This window comes from Trematomus bernacchii, unplaced genomic scaffold, assembly GCF_902827165.1.
Source record: "Trematomus bernacchii unplaced genomic scaffold, fTreBer1.1, whole genome shotgun sequence".
Lineage (NCBI taxonomy): Eukaryota > Metazoa > Chordata > Actinopteri > Perciformes > Nototheniidae > Trematomus > Trematomus bernacchii.
This window is the reverse complement of record NW_022987662.1, coordinates 2,280,788-2,304,276: the sequence shown is the minus strand read 5'-3', so window position 1 is coordinate 2,304,276 and position 23,489 is coordinate 2,280,788. Positions and strand designations below refer to the sequence as shown.

The 23,489-nt window shown below is 39.6% G+C and overlaps 1 protein-coding gene across 2 annotated transcripts in view; it reads right to left on the bottom strand.

Annotated features, from left to right (window-relative positions):
* ryr3 (ryanodine receptor 3) overlaps positions 1 to 22,020 on the bottom strand; it is a 120,014-nt gene extending 97,994 nt beyond the window's left edge. For both annotated transcript variants that reach the window (XM_034135515.1, XM_034135516.1), the window contains exons 1-3: positions 21,925 to 22,020; positions 8,300 to 8,419; positions 2,741 to 2,845 (exon numbers count right to left, since the gene is read on the bottom strand). In XM_034135515.1, the coding sequence (XP_033991406.1) occupies positions 2,741 to 2,845; positions 8,300 to 8,419; positions 21,925 to 21,972 (273 nt within the window). In that variant the 5' untranslated portion in view covers positions 21,973 to 22,020. The remainder of the gene's footprint in view (positions 1 to 2,740; positions 2,846 to 8,299; positions 8,420 to 21,924) is intronic.
* Positions 22,021 to 23,489: the final 1,469 nt, after the last annotated feature.

Genomic DNA, 23,489 nt, shown 5'->3' with positions numbered 1-23,489 from the left:
TGATGTGTATTATGTGAAAGTTAAGAAAAGAAAAACACAAGTTGAGGATGTAAAGAAAAATAGATAAAAACTGAAGTGTGACCTGAATAAACCTCGAATTATCTATAAACAGCTTTGCTCAAAAAAAGTTAAACAATCAGGACATTAACTTGTTTAAAATCCCTTAATATTAATTGATGTTAGAGAACAAACCCAGAGAAAACAGAGCAGCACACCAAAACCACAAGTGAGTTTTTTCTGCCAACGTGTGGGTTTTCAGATCCTTCAATTTAAATTCAGTAAATTAGATAAATAAGGGAGCTCACCACTACCTTTGGTAAGCAAAATGTATGCATGTATCTTTTAACAGCACAAATACTGTAAGCTGCATACTAAAACTTGAATCTTATTGCATTGGATGAATAGCTTAAGCAAATGAAAAGCCAGCACTTTCAGTTTAAAGTGCTTACACACTTTACACAGAGCAGTCTTCAGAGACCAGGCAAAACATTTGACTCCTGTGTACAACGTGAGAGCACCAACGGATGTCTATTTCAAGATTGCCATCATTTTAAGTTCGGAGACATCTGTGACGAGCTAATTGATTGTGTCTCGCACTCTGGCCCAGAAGTTATGCTAAAGGAAAAACTTAATTTACAATCCAGAAGAAGTACACAGAAATAAATGTGTTTTAATATCCATCTTCACAATATGTGCTGAGGTGGAAAAAATGAAATGTACCACCATTAGCTTAATATCTCCTAACACTGCAGTACCTGCCACCGCAGTTTAAACTAAATGCTGTTCCAGCTATAAATGAAGATTTTATGGCAATCGAGAAATGGTCGTCACTTTAAATGAAAGTGCCGGTAATTCAACCCTTTCGTTTGGCAGTCTGTCATGCACGCTGACAACGTGATGGATGAACAAACTGATGGACCTACCCATTTTTCATGGTCAGCACTCTAGCAACAAAAAGATACAAATGAAAATAACTTGTTATCGGGTTGTGTGGCAGTCAATTACGCAAATGTGAGAGCAACAATGGAGAGAAATGGGCCGTTGCAGTGGAAAGGATAGAGGATGCTGATTCATTAGCCTTGCCAGCAGATTTTGTATTCTGGCCAACATCATGTTGTCTTGCCAAACGAGGCCAGCCAACAATGTTGCATTGTTAAGCACAAAACAAATCTGCTACCCAGGCTAATAACAACGCAGGCCTGATTCACCAGTAGGGACGACCCAAGCGGTATACACAAAATAAGACACTTAAAGAACCATTTGTGCCAGAAAGCTACATGAAGGAAAAGTGGTAGCATGCAGCACAACACACCATTTTGGCTAGCTTGCATTCATATTTAGGATTTGGTACTTAATCTTCAAAATATCATGTTGTGTTGTGCTCAGGTTTCTCTGAATTGCTGCAGCTGTCTGGCACAAAAAAAGATCACTATAAAGAATTGTCTTGTATGTCGTGGTTTGTAAATTAAAATATAGCACTGTTTTCTCTTTGCTTTTCCCAAAACATTAGCATTTCATCCAAACGTGTGATGCCATCCCTTCCCATGTCTTAACCCCTCCTCTGGATCGAGAATGGCTGGGTGATGAGATTAAACGACACATGAAATGACTTTGTTGGAGCGCAGCATCATGAAAGAATATGAACATACGGAAGGGGTTAACAGACTGAATGTAGACCAGCGCAGTGCTTCATTGCCCGTCGATGAAAACTCCATGGCACTACAGAGCCCGATCAAAGATTACTTACCGTTTCTAATAAACATGCCAAGTGAGATGGAGTGGAGCCGGAGGACTGTTAAGCGTAAATCAAGAGGAGAAAGGAGGCTGTGGATGCAGAAGTGCACTCACAGATCATTTCCCTCCTTTCTTTGACCCCCGACGGCCTTTCATTATCATTGCCTTCTGAACTCGTTTTGCAAAACAGGAGAGTGTTACAGAGAATGAAAAGAGACAGTTTCTATTTAGAATTCAATATCAGTTCTTGGTGTTGAAGTAGTTCAGAGTATTGCTAGATTGGGTCCGTCTGCTTTGCCTTTGGGATTTAATCCAACCAACCATCAAAGTAAAATGCCCGAAAAGTAGTAACATTTAGTCTATGCATAAATAATCACACTGTAACATTTTATACAAACATCTTTGCCTGTCTAAAGATGTTCTCACACATCTGATCATCAGCATCTGATGTGACATTAGGTGCTTTTCTCACTATGGGAAAGTAGGTCATCAAATACGGCCAAACCTGAAATCCTGAAATCCTGACAGCATTTGAATGCATCATTTTGGGGACAATAGAAAAACAACCATGGCTGGACTTGGTTGTGATAAAGTGGCTTCAAAAGGTCTCTGAAGTTTTTCCAATCAGGCCAGTTTACAGTATTTGAACTGAGACCACTATGAACAGATTTGGTGCATTTGTATTTCCAGTACTGTGACGCTTTAACAGGCAGTAGATTTCTTTTCAAGTTTACACAATAAATATCCTATTATGTCAACTGGAAAACAGTTGTGTAGATAATTATTCTTTTACACTCACTCAGACCACAATGCATATAAAAAGCAATTTCACAGAAATAAATTATGAGACTTGCTCACTGAAACCTAAAAAAATAACTCAAGGGTATTTTCGACCAAGTGCTACTGATAGACTACAGATTGATTTGTGTACGTGTTTGTGTATGTAAGTGTACAGTGTGTTGTGTAAGATATAGTAGATATCAGACGGAGGGATGGTAGTACTCACCCCTTCACTGTTCGACCCAGTCTTAGCCAGCATCTCCTGCAGAGCCCGCACCGACAGGGACTGCTCCAACACAAAGTTACACACACACAGGTCTGGAGGAACATACTGCGGGGGGGAAGGAAGAAAGGAGAGAGGGGGGAGGGAAGGAAACATTAGTTGAAGAGGCATTGACGGTGGCAGTGTTTTCATAAGAAACAGACTCCTCTCCTGGATACATAATCAATATGCAGGAGTTTCTATTCTCCTAGACTGTTTTTTTTCTCTTTTATGTTCCCAGTATAGCCTCAAGCTTTTGTTACTGCAACCAACATTCCTGATCCTCAGAGCTCAGATTTATTGACATGACATACATAACATAACACCAAACTTGAGGCAAACTTGATATGCTTTTCAAATGTTAAAGAACTCTTAGCTGCATCATTTTAGAAATGTATCAATTCATTCGTAATGCTTATTGACACTGTAAAGGTCGTCACACATGGTATCAATTTAGTTTGATGGACTGTAACGTGCAGGCTGTGACTTAAATAAAAATGCAGTGGCAATCTAAAAAGGCTCTAAACAAATGCTTGCGTCAAATTGATTTATATTCAAACCGTTTTGGAAACCAATTTTTGACAACGGACACATATTTAGAGTCTAATTTAATTTTGGTGCCTACTGTATATAGACATTGTTCTCCCTTTTATAGCTCATGTATGCTGGGATCTGTCTGCAAATGTCACTTTCATTCTGGTCAAAGTAATGCTAGATATACAAATTCTTATTCATTTGTTTCTATTAATCTTCGTGCATCTTAAAGAAATTAAACTCAATTGATCTGATAACAGAAAAATGCAGTTCTGTAGATGTTGATTAATTAAACACATGCACACATACAGTACAGTATACACGTGTAAATTGTTACCTACATCCTACTTGATATTTCCACAGCAGTAATTGGCTTCTAAATTAGTTGCAGGCACTGATCTGAGACCAGAGACAAACTGAAAGGATTACTGCTCAGTGAGGAATAGTGCTTATAAATCATTCTGATGATTTGCAACTTCTATGCTATGCCAGTGTGTTGCTAAAGAGTGACTGGGGATTATGAGGAGGCATGTCATAAGGTGTACAGCATGCAGGTGCAATGACCCATTCTTATGTAGGCTAGCGTTTATTCTTCAGCACACTGTGTTTTGTTTCATGCTTTAGATTTCTCTTCATCATCCTATTTAGTTTATAAACTTTAAATACATTCTGCCAGAAAAGTTCAGTCAAAGTGCAAATGCAAAACAAGGCAGTTGAAGAATGGAAATGGAGCATTTGAGATTATATAAAATATGTAAATAACACTTGCATCTACTTGTCAAAGTATGGAAAATGTATTTACCTTGTGATGTGCTAGATGGCACTGTTGATTCACATTATACTGACATGACATGTGATCAGTTCCTATCCCTACTCTCATTTGCTTCTATATTACTATTTTTATTGATTACACTAATCTTTCACAACAATAGCCAGCTTTATGCAACATGCTATCCATCTGTCCCCAACACAGAAGTGATTTAAAGGTGTTTGGCACTTGCCCTGACTCAGTATTACACCCGGCTGACCCCTGACCCCTGCAGTGAAGTGAGAAATGTGAGCAGAGGGGAGGGCTGCTGGGTGATAATGAGGATGGTGCTGCTCTGTAACTCAACGCAAACATGCATGGGATACGTGTCCAGATCTGTGAGCCTGCACTGCGCACAAATGTTTTCTACTCAGATAATCATCATTTAATTACATTTACAACCACAAAAGAGGTTTTCAATGTCAACAACAAAATGATAGTTGTTCATAGGCAAGCAGGCCCAATATCTAGTCATCTCTCCACAAAACTTAAAACTGGGTTATTTGAAAATGTTCTATTGCAAGAAGCTGCATCATGACATGACACACCTGTGGTGTCATAAGAGCTTTCACAGTGATAACTCGCAACCCGCTACAGATCTGACACGCTTATGAATTATTCACCGCCCGCCAATATCCCAATTATCATACTTCTTCCTGATGGGCAGACACGTTGAACATTCTTGCTTGTCTGGGAACAGAAGAGTCTCAACGGTCACAGCGACCTTTACAGAGACTACAGGGAGCTTAAGACAATAAAGCCGGGATCCGGAGTCGTGGCTGATCCTCTTGCTGTGGTCCTGTGCCCTGGATCCTCTATCCTGAGTTCTGGATTAAGTCGTGGACTTCGGGTCGTGGCTGGGCCTGTCTCTGTGGTCCTGCCTGGCTCTCGTCATGCTACTTCCCTGAAGGCTCCCACAGGATTGTTGTTGACATCCTCGTGGATTCATCTTCTTATTATAGACACATGCATTTCCTAACATTCGGTCTACCTACCTACGCTGTAAAATGTATTATCTCTTCGATTTACACACTGCATCTATTGCACGTCTGTCCGTCCGGGGAGAGGGATCCCTCCTCTGTTGCTCTCCCTGAGGTTTCTCCCATTTTTTCCCTTTAAACTGTGGGGTTTTTCTCCGGAAGTTTTTCCTTGTACGATGTGAGGGTCTAAGGACAGAGGGTGTCGTTTTTTCTCATACTGATATTCTGAACAAACTGTGCTGTTGTATTTGCTGTAAAATGTCTTCACTGTAGGGTATTTTTATTATTTGTACAGCACTTTGGCTCGACCAAAAATAGTTTATAAATGTGCTATATAAATAAAACTTGATTTGATTTGATTTGAATAATATCAGCTGTGAAAATGAGCAAAGTGATCCTTCAGAAGTTCAAGCAGTATTTCTAAATCCAGAGTCTTGCACCATGTGAGCTAGTGAAAAGAGAATACTAGTGTTGTAAATCCCATTAATCTCTTCTTGTTCCCAAACAAAAGCATGCAATATAAAATAAGCCCTTTTTTTAATGTTAGAGTTAAAGGATATAATTATGATCCTTTGGGTTATTTCATGAAATGTATTGACATTAGACACCTCAAAAGTTCAAAAGCAGAACAATTATAATCTGCGCAAAAACAATAGCCTTCCTCACACTTCATGCTAGGACACCGCATATTCATCAAGTACTGTACAGTATATGTGTTATATACTGCATAAACTGGCATTAATGTGAACTTCCTATACTAGAGGTTTAAGGAAGAGGATTAATTTTATTCTAAGATTGTATTTTACCTCCTGAATATTCACATTTTTGAATAAATGGTGCCACTACAGGGTGTCCGCGGGGTCTTAAAAAGTATTAAAAGTCGATAAATCAATTTAGCGAAAATTAACGCTATTAAAAAGTATTAAACGGCATTTTCCAAGGTATTACATTTTGTAGCTTGTTTTCAATAAGTATATAAATTGTCCAAAGAGGTTGTATTCTACAGTTTGCCTGAATGTAATCATTGCGTAGGTGTGTAGTGTGATTCTGTGTAGTTTATTTATGGCATCCCGTTGGATTTGACGTCATCTGAACAGGACATCGCACGCTCACTGCTTGATAGCGCGCAAAGGTCCGTTTACGCCGGTTGTTAAACAACATCGTTATGGGGAAATGCAAGTTTGCGTCCAAATGGTTGGAAGATAAGGAGGAAGGACAATCAATACTGTATATAGTCAATGTGAGGTAAAGTGTGTCGCCAATGTAACCGGTTAAAACTCCAAGTGGCGATGAGGTCTTAAAATGTATGAAAAGGGTCTTAAAAAAGGTCTTAAAAGGTCTTACATTTGACTTCAGGATTCCTGCATATACCCTGCACTAATGGTTTGACTTTGAATATGGAGACAATAAAATCAATATATGGAGCAACATGTAAAAAAAACTAAAGAAAATGGCCGCTTCTTTAAATCAGATCCAATTCACTAATGCTTCCATTTGTCAGCTCTTGGTTGATTGCACTTATTGTAAGTCGCTGAAAGCATCAGCTTAATGAAATGTAATGTTCAAATTCACTCTGGCCTTATTTCTCCCTCGCAGCAGCAGCAGCAGCAGCAGCAGCAGCAGCAGCAGCAGCAGCAGCAGCAGCAGCAGCAGCAGCAGCAGCAGCAGCAGCAGCAGCAGCAGCAGCAGCAGGCAGGATTCGAAAGAGTCAGTCTGGGAAATGAGGCGTCAACACCTGAGATCCTCCAGCAGATGACAGCTCCTCCCATCCTGCCGACCTTCCCCCCCCCCCCCCCCCCCCCCTCCTTTACACTCCCACATTTCACACCTAAGGAGGCCTGGAGCATTGTCACCGGTACCCAAGGTGAGAGGAGACAGGTGTGTGTGATGCGCTGCCTACAACTACACAAGTGTTGCCCTCCGACTCAACAACTGTTCCAGGTGGATCAGCAGAAATGACTCCCCAAGTCTTTCTGCTCAGTGGCTAAATTAAATCAGGCTTTACATGATATGCACAGCTCATAAACATCCTGGCATTAGAGGGTACTGACTGACATCATCACTGCAAATGTTGTGACTAATGATGCAAGCAACAATTATGTTTCTTTTAAGAGGCATATTCTCCAGAGCCAACACGATCTGCTTCATTTCAATGCAGTAAGTGCTGTCGAAGGGAAGATTAATGAGACGTGTAACAGATTATTGACAGCTCTGTTACAACGCCACAGGCAGCTAAATGCTAATTTAAGGAAACTTCTCTATTTTAAAACAATAGTGGTCAAAAACATAGACTAGGATGCACCGGTGCAGAAACAAATACATGATCCATAACTGACCCCTGTCATGTGTTAGGGTTTGTGGCCAAGCTGGAACTGAACCTGGATCACTGAAATGGTTGTTTTGTGTTTATCAAAGTAGCTTTATTTTGCACCATAGGTCTCTCTACTTCTTCCCTATTCTTTGACAGGAAAGCTCATCTCATTAAGAGTACAGGTGGAGGGGACAGAGAGATTAAACAGATGGGTTCAGTAAAAGCACCTCTTTGATTTAACACTCTATGAGGAGGAGACGCGGCCAAAAAATAATAATTCACAGCAGACCTTTTTCTCAATGATTGTCATTTTGTGCAACTATGCTGAAAACATCAGGATAGTTCTACAATTTAATCTTATAGAGTGCTGCGGGAAGGAGAACTTTAAACCTGGAAACAAGTTAGCATTTCTTGCACTTTTGGTTATCTCGCCTTGAAGTCATTGCGGTTTTTTAAATAGATGTTTGGATGCCTAAAGAAAAGGTCTGTGGTTGACAAAAGCTTAAGAGATTTGAAGGTTTTGTTTTACGAGATAAATACATCTGTAAATACCCTACTTGTGAAATGCGAGGCTCGTACATGTCCTAGAAAAGGCGCTTGCTAACGAGTGGTTATATGAGATTACTGAATGTCATCACGCCAAACACGAAAACGGTTTATGGTTGGTGATTGGTTAATGGTTACACAAGCCAAAATATATTTTGCATGAAAATGGTTGTTAGTTTCAGCAAAAGTAATTTCAGTAGCAGATTTCTCAAGTACTGCATCAGGTTAAAGGTCATGCATTGCTGTGTAGCTGCTACAGCTGCTTGTTTCATCCCAAACTGCTACAGACTTCCTATTTTCTCCTAATATCCAAAGCACAAAATGGGGCCATTTGCAATCCTCACCTTAGCTTCTGAAGTGGATTCCAGATAACACACACGGTTTCCCAGTCCCTCGGCAGCCAGGCAAAACTTGCGATGCTCCTTCTGGATGGTGGCCACACACTGGAGCACCACCTCATCATCCTGCCAGAGGAAAGAGAGGCATTAGAGAAAAACATGTTGTGACAGTGACCTAAACAAGATGGGGCAAAATAGAAAAATATCTAGATTGGCTCAGTTTTGTTGCCTCTCGTGCAAGCCTCACTTTAAGTTTTCAAATTGACACCTAGATATACATTTTATCTTATGGAGGTCAATGCTGCACATGAGGCTTTCTGATTAAAAGAGGCATTCAAAAAACAACTTGTGGAGGCTGATCCATCTCAACAAAAAAAGTCTAGCGTTGAAACACATTTCGTTGAATCTTATATAATAGAAAAAGGCATTTATCCATAATAATTTGTCATGTTTTGGTTAAGAAAATCTGTGCATTGTCAATGGGGTAAAATGAAGTATCTTGTAGTCAACTTTGAAGAGAAAACCAATTCAGCAGTAGAAAAGAAAAGAACAAATCCTATATAGATCAGCAGCATTGAGGAATATCATTTCTAAACCTGTTACTCAGTCTTTGTTATCTCCGTGGGAGAGAGGAAACCCTCGATTCAAATCATCCAATAAACCAACATCTGTATCTGTCAGGGTCGAGAGGGTCGGCTCTATTTGGCAACACAGATATCGATGTGTGTGTGTGTGTGTGTCTGTGTGTCTGTGTGTCTGTGTGTCTGTGTGTGTGTGTGTGTGTGTGTGTGTGTGTGTGTGTGTGTGTGTGTGTGTGTGTGTGTGTGTGTGTGTGAGATTGTGTGTGTGTGTGTGTGTGTGTGTGTGTGTGTGTGTGTGTGTGTGTGTGCGTGTGTGTGTGCGTGTCTCCCCTGCCAGCTACCGTCCCACACTAATCTGAGCTGATGGTTGCCATGGTTCTGGCTCCCACCGCCTTCACAGCAGTATTAATTCAATAGATTTAGATACAGGCTGCAGAGAAACCACCGACACAGGAGGGAGATAACAGAGCCTGACAGCATTTCAAAACAATGGCACTCTGGAACCAAAACTAGAAGATGTAATGTGATACTGATATGAAGTAAAAGTCACCCTGCATGGTCAGAATATTGTGTGAAGAAAAGCATAATATGAAGGATTTTTTTTTCTGGGGTGTTTTTAATACTGCAGACGTTTTTTTAAACTTCATTTGAAAGCATACAGTCTCCTGTTACGAATGATAAATTAGACAATTTGTAATTTCACACTGCTGTAGAGATGGAAATGAAATGAAAACAAAGAGAAAAGGGTGTCTTGCAAAATCCAGAACAATTTTCAGATTTCTCGTCTCTTCCGGCAAATGTAAAAGTTCAAACAGACATTGTAAGAAGCCTAAACATAATCTCTTTTTGGTTTGTATTTAGTGTGAACATTACACTCATGCATTGGCGAAGCATCACTAATTAGATATAATAGATAAGATCAGACAGTCTTCTTCCTGAACAGTAAAACACATTCATTTCACAAACAGAGCAGTAAGAAGACATTTTTTTAAATGTTAGCGATAAATTGTTAGTGTAAGGCTATAACAAATCTTTATTTTCTTATCTTATAACATGTATTTCCCTTAGTAAAACAAAACAAAGGAACAATAATATATTGTACAAATGAAGTAATTTCTACTTCAGAGAATATTATTCCACAGAAACACTTAGTTCTGTAGCTGAAATTGACAAAAAGCTACATTATGTTGAAAGGGGAATATGGGGATTTATACAGCAGCTAATTAGTGCAGAAGCTCATTAAAGCATATCCACAAAAAGGCAGTATTGACAACCTCACAAAATAAAATCTGTCTTCAAGCACTTTCAATACTGAAGCACAGTGGAGGTAAATGTCACAGGGAAGTGAAAGAGAGCCGGTTTGGCACCAAAGTCCCCGACCAGCAGTGTTTTAAATACCCAGAATCCAACTCTGGGCTTCAGGGAGGTAATTACAGAAAGCAGAAAGCATCAATGTTGGCTCAGAGACACCGCTCCAGCTCTCCTGGTAGAGTTGTGACGGAGGAAACACAGCTTGTTGTCTCAGTCTGACAGACGGAGACACTCAATATCTCCACGGGATGACCGAAGACTTGTCACCTCTTTAAAATCGAGTAAATGCACCGCTTTCTTTTCAGATGTTTGGAATTGTGGTGGCCTTAGGAAACCAGCGGGGCCTGGCACCGTTAGTGTTGTGCTTCATCTACGAGTGTGTGTCTTTTTAAAGGCTTATGAATGTGCCAACAGGCTGGGTCAGATTACTTTGAAACGTAGTCAAGTACACAGACATTACATTCAATAAGAAAAAACGTATTTAAATACTTTTGGATTTCTTTAATATCCAAGAAAAATAGTGCACTTTTATAGAAAGAAGTGGACGCAACCAAAGTTACACAAATACATTTTTCTTGAACATGTCAAAAACAAATGGATTTTACATATTTAGCTATTCTGCTTCTAGATTATTGTAAGTCGCTTTGGATAAAAGCGTCAGCTAAATGCAATGTAATGTAATGTAATGTCAATAAATAGTCAAAAACTGTACCTATATGTACCTATATGCTATAAATATCAAATCATCTTAAGATCTCAACTTGTTTTGTCACCATGAACAAAACTGGCTAACAGAGTTGCAAATCACTTTGATATACAGTAAGAGATATCGGGCATTTATAATTAGTCAAATCAAACGATCAGGATTTCATAAAAAACATGTTTTAGAATTTAATAATTACTAAATTGTTAAACTAATTTAATGACAGTGTTTACTGTCAGAAAAATCTTCAGCAGCAGTTAGATCTAGCTTGTAAAGCCAGACAGCAACATATGTTCATCAATACTTGAGTTACTTGAAATAAGCAACATTTAAATGGCTGAGACACAATTATAATTTCACGTTGATAGTGCAGCTCCAGAACCAGAAGTGGTCAGGGTTGCACTGGGATTTAAAAAGCTTCATAGACAGGATGCCATCCAGTCATCCGAGTAGAAAGGATGATAATGCCAACATTGCTCTAAATAAAAACAACCACCAGAGACACTGTTTATGTGGAGGGTTTAATACCAAGAAACCTACAGAGTGGCGTTCTCTCATAAAAATCCAATCGCTATGATTGAATCTCAACAACTAATGAAGTAGCCATGTGTTTTCACAGCCAGGACACTTTCTTAAGACGCTTTCTGTCCCTCTCTTCACCCCTGACTTGATCTTTAGCCAGAGAATCCGTTGAATCCGAGGCAAAGTGATCCACGCGGCAGCAGTGTGACCATCTGCTGAACAGCTAAAGAGCAGCATCAGTCCTATGTATAGGGCCCTGGGTGGCTGCTTCCCCCAGCTTCCAAGGGGAGAGCGGGAACTTGACCCTGCCCTCTCCCAACCCGACCTCACTAACCCTCGATATCCCTCTGGATCCTGAGGGTCCGACACCTCTCAATCAAACAAAAGAGTCTGGTTTAAGCTAAAAGATTGAATGTCCACTTGCACCATCGATTGGGGGTCTCCACCTGCCATTTAACCTTTCCCCACTCCTCTCTTGCTTTCTTGTTTTCTTCCTCTACGTTCAATAAGCAGCCGGTGTCCCCTTACAGACAGCGACAGGTGTGTGTGTGTGTGTGTGTGTATCCACCAGCGGAAACCCGAGAGCTACAGATGCTCTGGCGTGCCAAATAAACTCCCACAACTCACCCGCTGCTCCCACCAATGTGAACTTGAGAAAAGGTGAATCTGTTCAATCTCTCAGCGCTGCTATTTTCACACGCATGCTTTGCACATGCTCAGTGAAAAATCAACAGGCAGACCTTTTCAGAAGGGGAAAATGGGGGGACAGTGGGTTAAAAACTGAAGGGATTTAAGAAAACACCAAGGTGTTTGGCCTCCTTGTTCACACTGCAGCGCTGTGCAGTCTGTCTGAGTTGGTCTGACTGCACTGGAGTCGTGTTTCTCATAAATGTCAGGCAGGGTGCTAAGTGCAGCTTTAGCAACGTGTTTTTACTAAAGCTTAGCTCACAACATGGAGATCAAAGTAGATACAGTGTAGATGTGTGAGAACTACACCCTGATAAGCCGTATAAAAGGCTGATGTTGGTGCCTGCATCAGAGCGTGAATGATAAAAGTGAGATTTAAAATGTTAAATATGAAAAACAAGAATGTATACAGAGCGTCTATCCCAGAATTCTGAAATAAACTACACCTAACCCATATCTCTACACTAATGAACACCTGACGATAAATAATGAAGCTGTTGTTCCAAACCCTGAGGTATGTTACATTTTTAAACCTTGTAGAGCGGAGAGTGAAAAATGATTAAAAGGCAGTGAAATTTCAGTGACGGTGGGAAAGAATATAGGACTTGAAGCCACAACAAAAAACTGAGAGAGAAAGAGAGACAGAGACAGACTGGAAAATTGGCTTTTTAGCAATTCGCCATTTTAGCTCTGCTGTCGTGTTACCGTTACAGTTAGTCACTGCAGTCAGCCACACTGGTTGCACCTCCAGCAACCTCCTACCTCTCAAACACACACCGGGTGACAACAAATCTCTATTTACAGGCTGGGTAATTTGGCAATATTGTCTGTCTCCATAATTGAGTTTCGCTCAATAGCTCACAAGAAAGAACAAAGGGTACAAGATTGCTAACATGGAGGTCTCCCAAGCCGTTTCACTGCAAGATTCATTTAGTTTTTCCGTAATCCCAAATCCATATTCATTTTGATGATAGCATTTCCTATCTTCGAATGGAAGACAGTGGACATTGAGTCTATTTGTTCAAGTTAGCCTTTGGAAAATAGAAGGGTTCAGTATAGGAATAAATGCCATGGAGACATGTGACCTTTAGAGGTGTTTCTCTAGATTAAAGGCAATGACTATTTAGATGGAGTGAAGTCTACTAAAAAGGCATGACAAGTAAAAAATCAATATTCAATTATCAGGATCAGTGTTTGTAGACGTCGAAACCTTGTGAGAAAGTCTTAGACATTGACAAAATGCTCTAATCTTACCAGAAGTACAGTAGCTTCTAACAATTATTCTTAGTAACCTTTTTCTTTTAGTCCTACATTAAATGTCAGAGAGAACATCCTTTCACCTCAAAGGTTATACTTGTATAAATATCACACCAGCAGCAGTTCCTTTTGGCTTCGCTTTCACGTCTTCTTCTTCTACAGAAGACAGACTCCTTTTAGTCACATCTGATTCATAAAGTGTTTAAATCAATGAGATGTAGTCTCTTATCCAAACAGCCACTCAGCTTCAGAATACTCGCAGCATGAAGTCAATGTGGAGCTTCATTCTTTACTTCCTCAGCATCAAACCTTTCTGTGTAAATTATAACAATAATCTTTATAAAACACTCAAATACTTAAACTACAAATGACAATATGTGTGTTTTTTCCAAATGCAGATGAAACTCATGTTTGTCTTGTAACTTACCTGACCTTAGACCAGTTTGATTTAGGTCTAGCTTTCATATTCAAGATAAATATATACTTTACCAGATAGAATTAGTAAAAGTCGGCCAATGGCATTCAAGATAAATGTCTCGATTGACAAGGACAGATTTGTCAGACAATAGTTGAACCTTAAAATGTTTTCATGGCTTTACTTTTAAAACCTGTCTTATTGTTCTGTGCCAATGTATTATGTTATTTTGTTAGTGTCTATAATGATTGCCATAGTATTTCAAACATGTCTTGACCTCCAAGCAAAGCATCACAACAGCAGGTGATCATAGCTGTCATAAAGCCTCGAAGAATCAAAGATTTTTGACAATAAATCTTTATAAAATAAAATGTCCTCAAAGAGTAGAAATCTTTCTCACCTCAGGATTTACACAGATTTATCATTGCAGTTGCATTTAACAATAAGTCAACATTGTCCCACCTATGCATGCAGAATGTAATATGCAGCTGTGTGCATGTCCCCGACGACATTATGGTCAAAATGAATTATGCACTTCACATTTGAGCTCTATATTGGGGGAAAAAAGTAAATACAATCCTTCAGGTTTTGTCCCGCAGTATGCTTGCCATGGATCACAGACCCCAGGATTGATATGGTGTTCCTATAACAAATTGGATTTTCTTGGCTTAGTTTGTATGCATATTGCTTTGGAGAAGCTTCAAATGATAGAGGTCTCCCCAAGCGTGGAAAGCACCTTAGCATAAGGAAGTACGGAAATAATGTTGGCCTCCGGTCAGGGACGAAGCCTCTGAAGTCCATCATCCTGCCTGATGACACAGAGTGGACACTGGGAAGACGTAGTGAGGTGTGAAGAGGTGGAGAGGATTGTGTATGTGAGGTGAAAGAGAGGAAAGAAAGTGCAGGGCAGTTGAAGTGAAACATTCACCTGAACTTAACCCCTCTAAGCTCTCAGCTCATCTGTTTTTACCCTCCATTCTGTCATTTCTGCAAGTATCAAAGTCGATTATTTGAGATTTCACACCACAAAAGACCCAGAGGACAGAGACGTGATAAGGAGAGCACTTTTTCTTTGAAATACACTTCCCAGAGGTCGGATTTTCATTCCTGAGACAGACCGAATGGCTATGGGTCAATAAGAGGACGCGACACAAGATAAATTCTATGAGCGTTTATGTGTTTTGCGATACATCAGCGGCGGTGTGTGACAAGGTAAACCTCCCTGCCTGCAAGGCCTGGAAATACTTTCCAGATCCATCAAGCAACGATGTGTCATCTCTAGACTGCAGCTGTTACGGCTGGATGAACACAGCAAATAGAAAATGGTGTTTCTAAAATGTTAGTGGTCCTACTGAGAAACTAACGATGAGTGAATTATTAGAGAAGTGTCAGACAGAATCATGTTTTCCCCCAAAAGTGAAACATTCTCAAATCCTGTCTTGTCAGAAAATAATTTGAACGGGATCAGTTATTCAAACATCAGATCATTTTTTAGCGGCAAGAAAATTGGGTTTTGGAGTGATTGATCCTCCCCCTATTATTAGTATGAGGTGCCCTTGAGCAACTCAAAGCACCCAACTGCACCAGCAGAGCTCTTCAGTGACTCAAGGCGTTTTTCTAAAAGAGCTTTCCTGCTCAGCAAACTTGGCTTTAAATCTTGAAGCGCCTACAGTCCGAATTTATGATAGGAACAATGTGGCCAAAGGCACTGTGAAGACAATCAGGAGCTGAATGTTCAGCCGTCTGATCAACAACTTTTTACAAATGTTTAAGCTTATTCTCATTGCCCTCTTAAGCTTTGTTTTTAAACAAATTGTTTAACAAAAAGGCTCTCAAAACTAGGGATTGTCAATACTGGCCACATTACTGGATCAAAAAAAGCATAATTTGTTAGCCCAAACTGTCTGTCAACAACTGTCAGTGGGGCAAAGTCTACATTGAGTTATTATATGAAGAGTATTGATCAGGTGGACATAGCTGGGTTTCTGAGAAATAATGACGATATGTCTAAGATTGTTGCAACTGGTTTCTGCTGCCCCTCAGTTGCCAAAAAAACATCAGAAATTGCAGGACAAACCAGAAATGTCTACTGTAATGTCGCAGAAATAGCCAAGATTATTCAAACTTTGGCAGAAAAGAGTGTTTTCATCAACCAGGGCATCACACACAGTGAGGCCGATTAAGAATAAATGATTTCAGTCGCCTTTAAATAAATAAAAAAGGTGTTAACATTCAATAAAGGTTACAAACAACCCTAACTGCCGTGTAAGTGTTAAATGAAAGTGACCAGAGTGACCTAAGGGGAAATCAAAAAGCTATGAGGCTGGCGGTCGCCACCTTTTTCCGTCCTCTGTTGATTAATGACGGTAATTATTTGAGTTGAGAGTCCACTCACGCTGCTGCTGCTGCTGCTCTCTGTGATTCTACTGCTAACACCACAACACACTGCACTGTCATTCCTGCTGAGTCTGAAACAGCAATGTTAAATCAATGTTGGGTTACGATATAATATGTGATGCACACAGTACGGAAGGATATTGTTGAGTAAGTGCATCAGAGACAACATTTAAAAACAAGTTGTTGATTTAGATTGTATGATTTTAGCGTATAAGAATTACCAAAAATATGTGCATCCTTAACATTACAGACCAGTAGATTATTCTGCAGTTCATTAGTAATTTAACACAACAATAAGTATTTTAAGTATGAACATACTGCCCGAAATGTCGCAGAGCCTTGTCTCACTACTTTCATAATGTATTGGTATTTTTGTACCTTTTCAACACCAGTTCAAAGTTAAAAACCAAGGGTAATGCAAAGATAAGATGGCCTTCTTTCTGGAAATCAAAAGATAGGAAAAGATGCATTGTTGTCTCTGCATGTTAAGCACAACTAAATGTACCACTTAGCAGCGTATATACATATGAAAGAGCGCCATTGACATATTCTCCACGCAAAATAACTGGTCTGCATTGATTTTGGCTGTTATAAATTGTTTAGTATTTACCCAAAAGTACTTAATCTTCTGAAGCTACTTTTCACAACTCTTCATACATTTTTAATACAAGTCCAAGAAGGAGCTCATCCATTATTAAATATTTAAAACGAATACGGTCATCCTAAATGATCAATTAGTCAGTGATTTACCTATACAGGGCCGCCCCGAGCATCTCATTTACACACTTGAAAGCGAGTTAGTGAGGTGAGGTCCTGCCACCTTTACATCAAGGTTGTTTAAATAATGGAGATGGCAGCAGGTAGCTGTCCTTCAGCGCTGATGACGGGGAGAGAGCCAAAAGCTGCCGGTACTCTGGTAGCTCTGCCATCACAGCCTGCTCAATCAATGCAGAGGAAATCCTTCCCATTCAATTTACATCAATCTTGAGGGAGGTTCACCTGAGGCCGCTGGACAGTGCTACCTCGGTCTCTTTCCAACTCTCATGAAGAGGCAGACTTTGCAAGAGCATTAACTATTGCAACATAGTAAATGCTGCACACTGGAATGACTCCAAAGGTTCATAAGGTCTATATTACAAGTCCATAGTGCTTCTTACATTACATGTTACTTGTTAGACGCTTTTATCCAAAGCGACTTACATACTCAATACTGTGGGCAATCCCCACAGGAGCAATTTGGGGTGAAGTGTCTTACCCAGGGACACAACGACATGCTGACTGCAGTGGGGTTTGAACCTGTGACCATCTGACCCCCATACCAAAGCTCTATTCACTGCGCCACACGCCTCTTACTTTCTTTGATTCCAGGCGGAGATATCTGGGCTCAATTTCCAACAAATGGGTGTGAAATGGGTTACATGTATGGTCCTCCCTTAGCTTTCCCCTTAGACTTGATATGAAACCATCAAGGCAACAAAACCACAACAACAAACAATCCATTGATCATAAAAACCTGTTAAATCTTAAAAATAATATGAAAAATAACACAAACTGTTTTCAGTGTCGAAGACGATAAACATCATTCGTAGAAGACACAATTGCCACAGGTGTAAATCATCATTATCAAAGCATTAGTAGCATTTTTTGTCATTACTTCAGTGCATCTTGAACGGTGTCATGTTTCATTACATGTTGCCCACATCTGCAGAAATAAATTAAAGACATCATTTCTAAAAAACAAAGCAACGTTCTTTTTTTTCACCATTTCCTCTACATTGTTACAGAAATGTGACTCCACTCTTTTCATACTTCGATACACTTTTCAACCAATTACATCAGAGAAGCTCAATTAAATCCTGCCATTATGACAACAACCATTGGAACATAAGCTAAAACTCTTCAAACCTTGGTCTAAGATCCAAATCTTAAACCATTCAACAATTGTTCACATTTCAAAAGTCAGAAAATGTGACTCCAATCTTCTCTGGCCATATAAATGCATTATGTATTTATTGGACTTACTGTATGTGATTAACAGTAATACCATCAGTTAGAACTTGGTAAATAAAGGAAGAATACATGATCATGTGATAAATATAATGTACAAAGTTGCACCACATTCATTACTTTAACACATTTTAAGATTTAGTGCAACATGTGCTGTGTTCCCCTTTAAAGCCCAGTAACACTGTCCATCACTTTGACATATTAAGCCTTACAAACTGCTGTATATTACAGTGTGGTTGATTTCTAAATGCTACTTTATCCCTATAAACATGGTGTTAAAGAAACCCTGGTTGTGCTGCCCCTGACTGAAGCTCTTCCCCTGGTGGGTTAGTGCCAGGCGAGAAGAGCTGTACTGTATGTGCTGTGGAAGCATCATCTTTAAAAAGGCTAAATTTAAACCCCCAGAGTCCTCGCCTTGGTATGCAGAAGGCTTCCAGAACAACATAAACTCCAAATAAGCCCTGAGGAGCAACTGGTGGAGAGCAAGCCTCGATCACCTGGTTTTAAAAAAGGTGGAACAGCAGCTCACCTGGACAACCAAGTTCAAATTATTCCGAAGGATTTCAGAAAAATGAAATAAGTATTTCTTTACCTTTATTTTAAGACCATTTAGTAATAGCAACTACACCTGCAAAGCTTTCCATTCTCACACATATGCAGTGTGATGTTAACAATTAAACAATGAGTATTTGATGTCAGACAGAGGTAAACAAAAGCAGACGTATAATTTCTCCTTAACTAAACTTTAAAAAAATACAATCTTAATGAGTGTTTGCTCCAAATTCGCCATAAAAACATGCCATACTTGTTCAATTAACTTAGAATTTAGCTCAACATTTTCACAAGAACTGTCTAATATTACTTTAAATGTAACAATCCTGCAAATTCCAGATTAATCTTGATGTATAATGCTGGTTTGACTTTGACTTGTTAGCGCACTCAGTCTATGAGCTACATTTAGCTAGTATCTTAGCATCATAACATTGCACAACAGCGCTGCAGAAAAACTCATTTTTTAAGAACTTTTGATAAACCCAAATAAGTATGTTATCCATCCCAGATGTTCCCTGGCTGTAACACATTTTAGCTGAATAACATCCTTTTAAAGTGGTGTAAAACAATAGAGCGGTCTATTGGAGCTTAACCACAAAGACATTTTATAATTCCGAGAAAACATGACAATCACTTGGTTACGAAATATTCACCTGAAAATGTTCTCTTGTGTCATTTCAGTGAAGAAGCAGGTTCATTTCTGTTTTTGACAAGTATGTTGTTATTTAGCACAACAACTCAACCGACAAGTAACTATCCAACAAATACCACAAGTAATTACACGTCATCTCATTGCACTGCAATTACCAAAAACGATGTTTTGACAACACTGCAATTAGACTCAAAAAGAGCGTGCACGTTGTCTGATTCCTGCATAAAGCCAATCTATTTAGTTTGAAATACAATCAAAAGCAGAACTGAAGATAACAAACAATCTAAAGTAAAAAAATAAGTAATTCCAAATCCATGAGCAATGACTTTGCAATGATAGTTGTTCTGCCATTTATTTAAACGTTTATATATCAGCTTCAGTGTGTGTCTATGGAGTTAGAGAGGGGGCTGGTGTCTCCATCTTGCAGTGGACGTGTAACATTTTCTTCAGTTTTCTTTGACAGATAAGTCCTGATCGCTGCCAGCTTTCCCAACGTCACACATCAACAGCAAGGTGAGACTGCGTCTGTCCTGAAATGTAATCACAATATCTGGACTTCTCTCGACACATGGACTTGTGTCTCCTGTATCCAATTACAGGACACTTTGCAATTTTATTCCTTAAACACGTCATCTGACATGACAGCTGCGCATTTTGGCACATTTTGTCCTGCAACTGTTTTCCTTCCAAAACAGAGGCTAAAACAATGCGACAATGAAGTTAAACAAAAAGCACGAAAGACTGATGTTTTTTCCAATTAATCCTCCAATTTTAGGACTTCCTGTGAGGGCACGTTTCTCTCACCACCAAGATCTGATAACAAGGCCTCTGTGGACCCAGGGGAACCCCCTCCCTTTCAAACTGCTGTTGCTGTCAAATAACCAGCATGCCATTGTGACAGTTGAATCTGAGAGGCATGGGTCAGCATATCACTGGCATCACAAATAGTAGGAGCTGTTAAGTGTTAGGGTCCCGCCTGCCACTAATAAGCAGCCAAGCCTTTGCTGGGATTACATATTGATTAATGGCGGTGTGTGTATATCAACATCTCCAAGCCATGAGAAAGGGGCCCACTGACGTTGGGCTATCGGCCAAATGGACGTCAATGGAAAACCAAAACAAAGAGAACGTCATTTACTGATAACCAAACCAGCATGTTCATCACATTTAATAAACCAAAAATGTACTTGTCATGAAATAATACAGTCTGAAAACGGAAGTATAACTATATTCATGACCACCGGGTGAATGGGTTTAATGAGAGTCAATATCAAGTTGCATCCTGGGATATGTAGGCTCTATTAAATACAAGTCAAGATATCTTTGTGCTGCTCAAAAGCCCAAAAACTGTATGGAGGTTTTACACTAAATTGCTGGAGTATCCCCTCGCTGGAGAACAATAAAACATTGCAATAATCATCATTACTGTGAATATAACAAAGTGTAAATAGGCAAATAATATAACTGCTTAAACATTATGGTAAGTTAGGAAATAGTTGTGACTGTAATGCAACTTTCATAACCATAGACACCTTATTACTAAATTAGCTATAACATGCATAGCCGCCAGTATAATTCTTATTATACTAACTATTGATATTACTGAGATAGCAAAAAACAAGTTCAACCAACACATAATGTAAAATCAAACTGCTATGCTATTAGAAAGTAGTGCTTTATAAAACCATGAGATCAATAAGGGGGTCTTTGACTAAGTTTAAGGTTTCCAATTACAAAGTAAACCAAGTACAGCACATTTGAAGATTGACACAATGCCACACCAAGTTAAATTCAAGGAAAGCATAATAAACTAAGTGCAGTGCAGAAGTATATGGCATGAGACTAGACATCCCAGCTGAGCATGTTATGGTGCATGTGTCCTAATAACCGAGTCTTATCGCTCTCCATGCAACCCTTGGGTCACAAAGCTTCATGAGGCAAGAGAAGAATACCATCGTGACAGATATTCCCACCATACCAACATACAAGCTGTCATATCGTTTACAAGGATAACTGCTGCTGTGCATAACCACATAGAGCAGAGACAGCGTAAGCGATCTGCGTCAAACAACTAAAATAGTAATCAGCAGGAGGTGGAGGAGCACAACTTATGGAACTCTTCCCACCGAGGAGCAGAATACATCCATGGAAAGTGAATATTTAAACAAAGAGCAAGTGCACAAGGCGTTCCCGAGAGATCAGAAAGCGAGGAATGGTGGGGAAATATAAAGGGGGCAGGTGTTGGGAAATGGCAAGAGAGTGTGAAGTCATTTTTGCCCTTGCACCAGCAGACAGGATGTCTCATTGAGATTCCCCTCATCGGGACTCCTGTCGACAGGTGCGCCGTGGCAACCTGCCGCAACTTCCAGGGAAAAAAACACCATTCATGCACAAGTCAAAAATAAACCACTGATGATGCCTTTTCTTTCCAAAACTTCCACAATAATCCAACTTGGATCGGCGATTTTACTTAATTGTCCACTGATTGGCGTAAAGTGCACGCTATGAATCGGCTCAGCACGCACCCATGACATTATCTTTACTTACAGTTCTCAAGAACTGGATTTCGTCTTCACCTTCTCCGCCTTCAGCCATAGCTGTGAAGGAGCCTGCTCAGACTCTGGAAGCCACCACTGACTGCCGGCAGAAACGCGATGCTGTGCCTCTCAAGACGATATTAGCATACAGCTCATCCACAGCCATATAGGGCAGCCCGGCGGAGCCCCCTCCTCCCCCTCCTCCTCCCCCTCCTCCCTCTGCCGGCAGCAGCAGTAAAGACCCGGGTAGCAGAGGACGAACCCCCGCTGGTGTGATGCTGCTGCTGATGCTCAGTGGATCAAATACTTAAAACAATATATTTGAGGTGAAACCCCTTTTGATCCAAATTGAGTCAACATGTTTCCCTGTCTGACAATGACGCATGGTGTCAGATGAATGGCAGCAGTGGGGCTGAATGTAAAGTTAGGACTGGTACCCAGAGGTGGAAAAAGTACTCAGATATTTACTTAAGTAAAAGTAGAAAAAAGAAAAAAAAAAGTCCAGCATACAAAATGCTACTTAAAAAGTCCTGCATGCAAAATTAAGTATAAGTACAAAAGTATTGGCATTCAAATATACTTAAGGTACAAAACGTAGAAGTACTTCATGTGCGTAGTTTCCCATTGTTCAATATATATACTTTGCTGGATTATAATTAATAATGCATCTATTATGTGTTCATCGCTGCTGGTAAAGGTGGAGCTATTTGATTACCTGATATACTGCTACTGAATATGTAGAGTAACTAGTAACTCATTTTGTTAAACATTTATTAAAAAGTACAATATTGGCGGCCAAAATGTAGTGGAGAAGTATAGAGTAGCATACAATGGAAATTCTTCAGTAAAGTATAAGTAAATGTACTGCAATACATTGCACCACTGCTGGTACCCACAGCACCCCCCCTCACCTCACCCATACATACATTCACACTTGTGTCAAAATTGTGCAGACATGTAATTTTAGTTCACAGGAATAGATCTGTTTTTACTCTCGGGAGGGAAAACACACCTCACTGCTCTCGCTTGTTAGTTTCACTGGCCAGCCTTCTGCTTAATTGCATCCTCTATTTTTATGCAAATGTTACTTTATCTTTACTTGTTTGCCAGCTTGCTCATTAGCTTTGCTAATTCAGGAGAGTGATAATCAGACTCAGGTGTTGTAACGATTAAGTTGGCTCAAATATCAGTTTTCATTGTACTATAAAAGTCTAATGTAATCTGTATGTCTGCTGCAGCTGTGAAATCAAAGCCAAGATATACAGGTGTCTCTATTGTTAACCATTGAGCACTGTGTTGCTGAGAAACAGTGAGGTTTCTTTTGCCTACTTATTTCATTTAACTTGATAGACATGTGTGAGAGTTCAAATGTATGTTAATTGGATATCAAATATATACTTGTTCTTACTTCAATGATTTATAGTCCAATTTAAAAAGAGAGTTATAGCTTTCAAGGTAACACTCACATTATTAGGATTATATAAAGGCTACATTTCATTTTTTACTAACTTGAAGTCTATATTAATAATAACAACACATAGATCGTTGTGCTGGAAATCAGTCCATCCATATTAT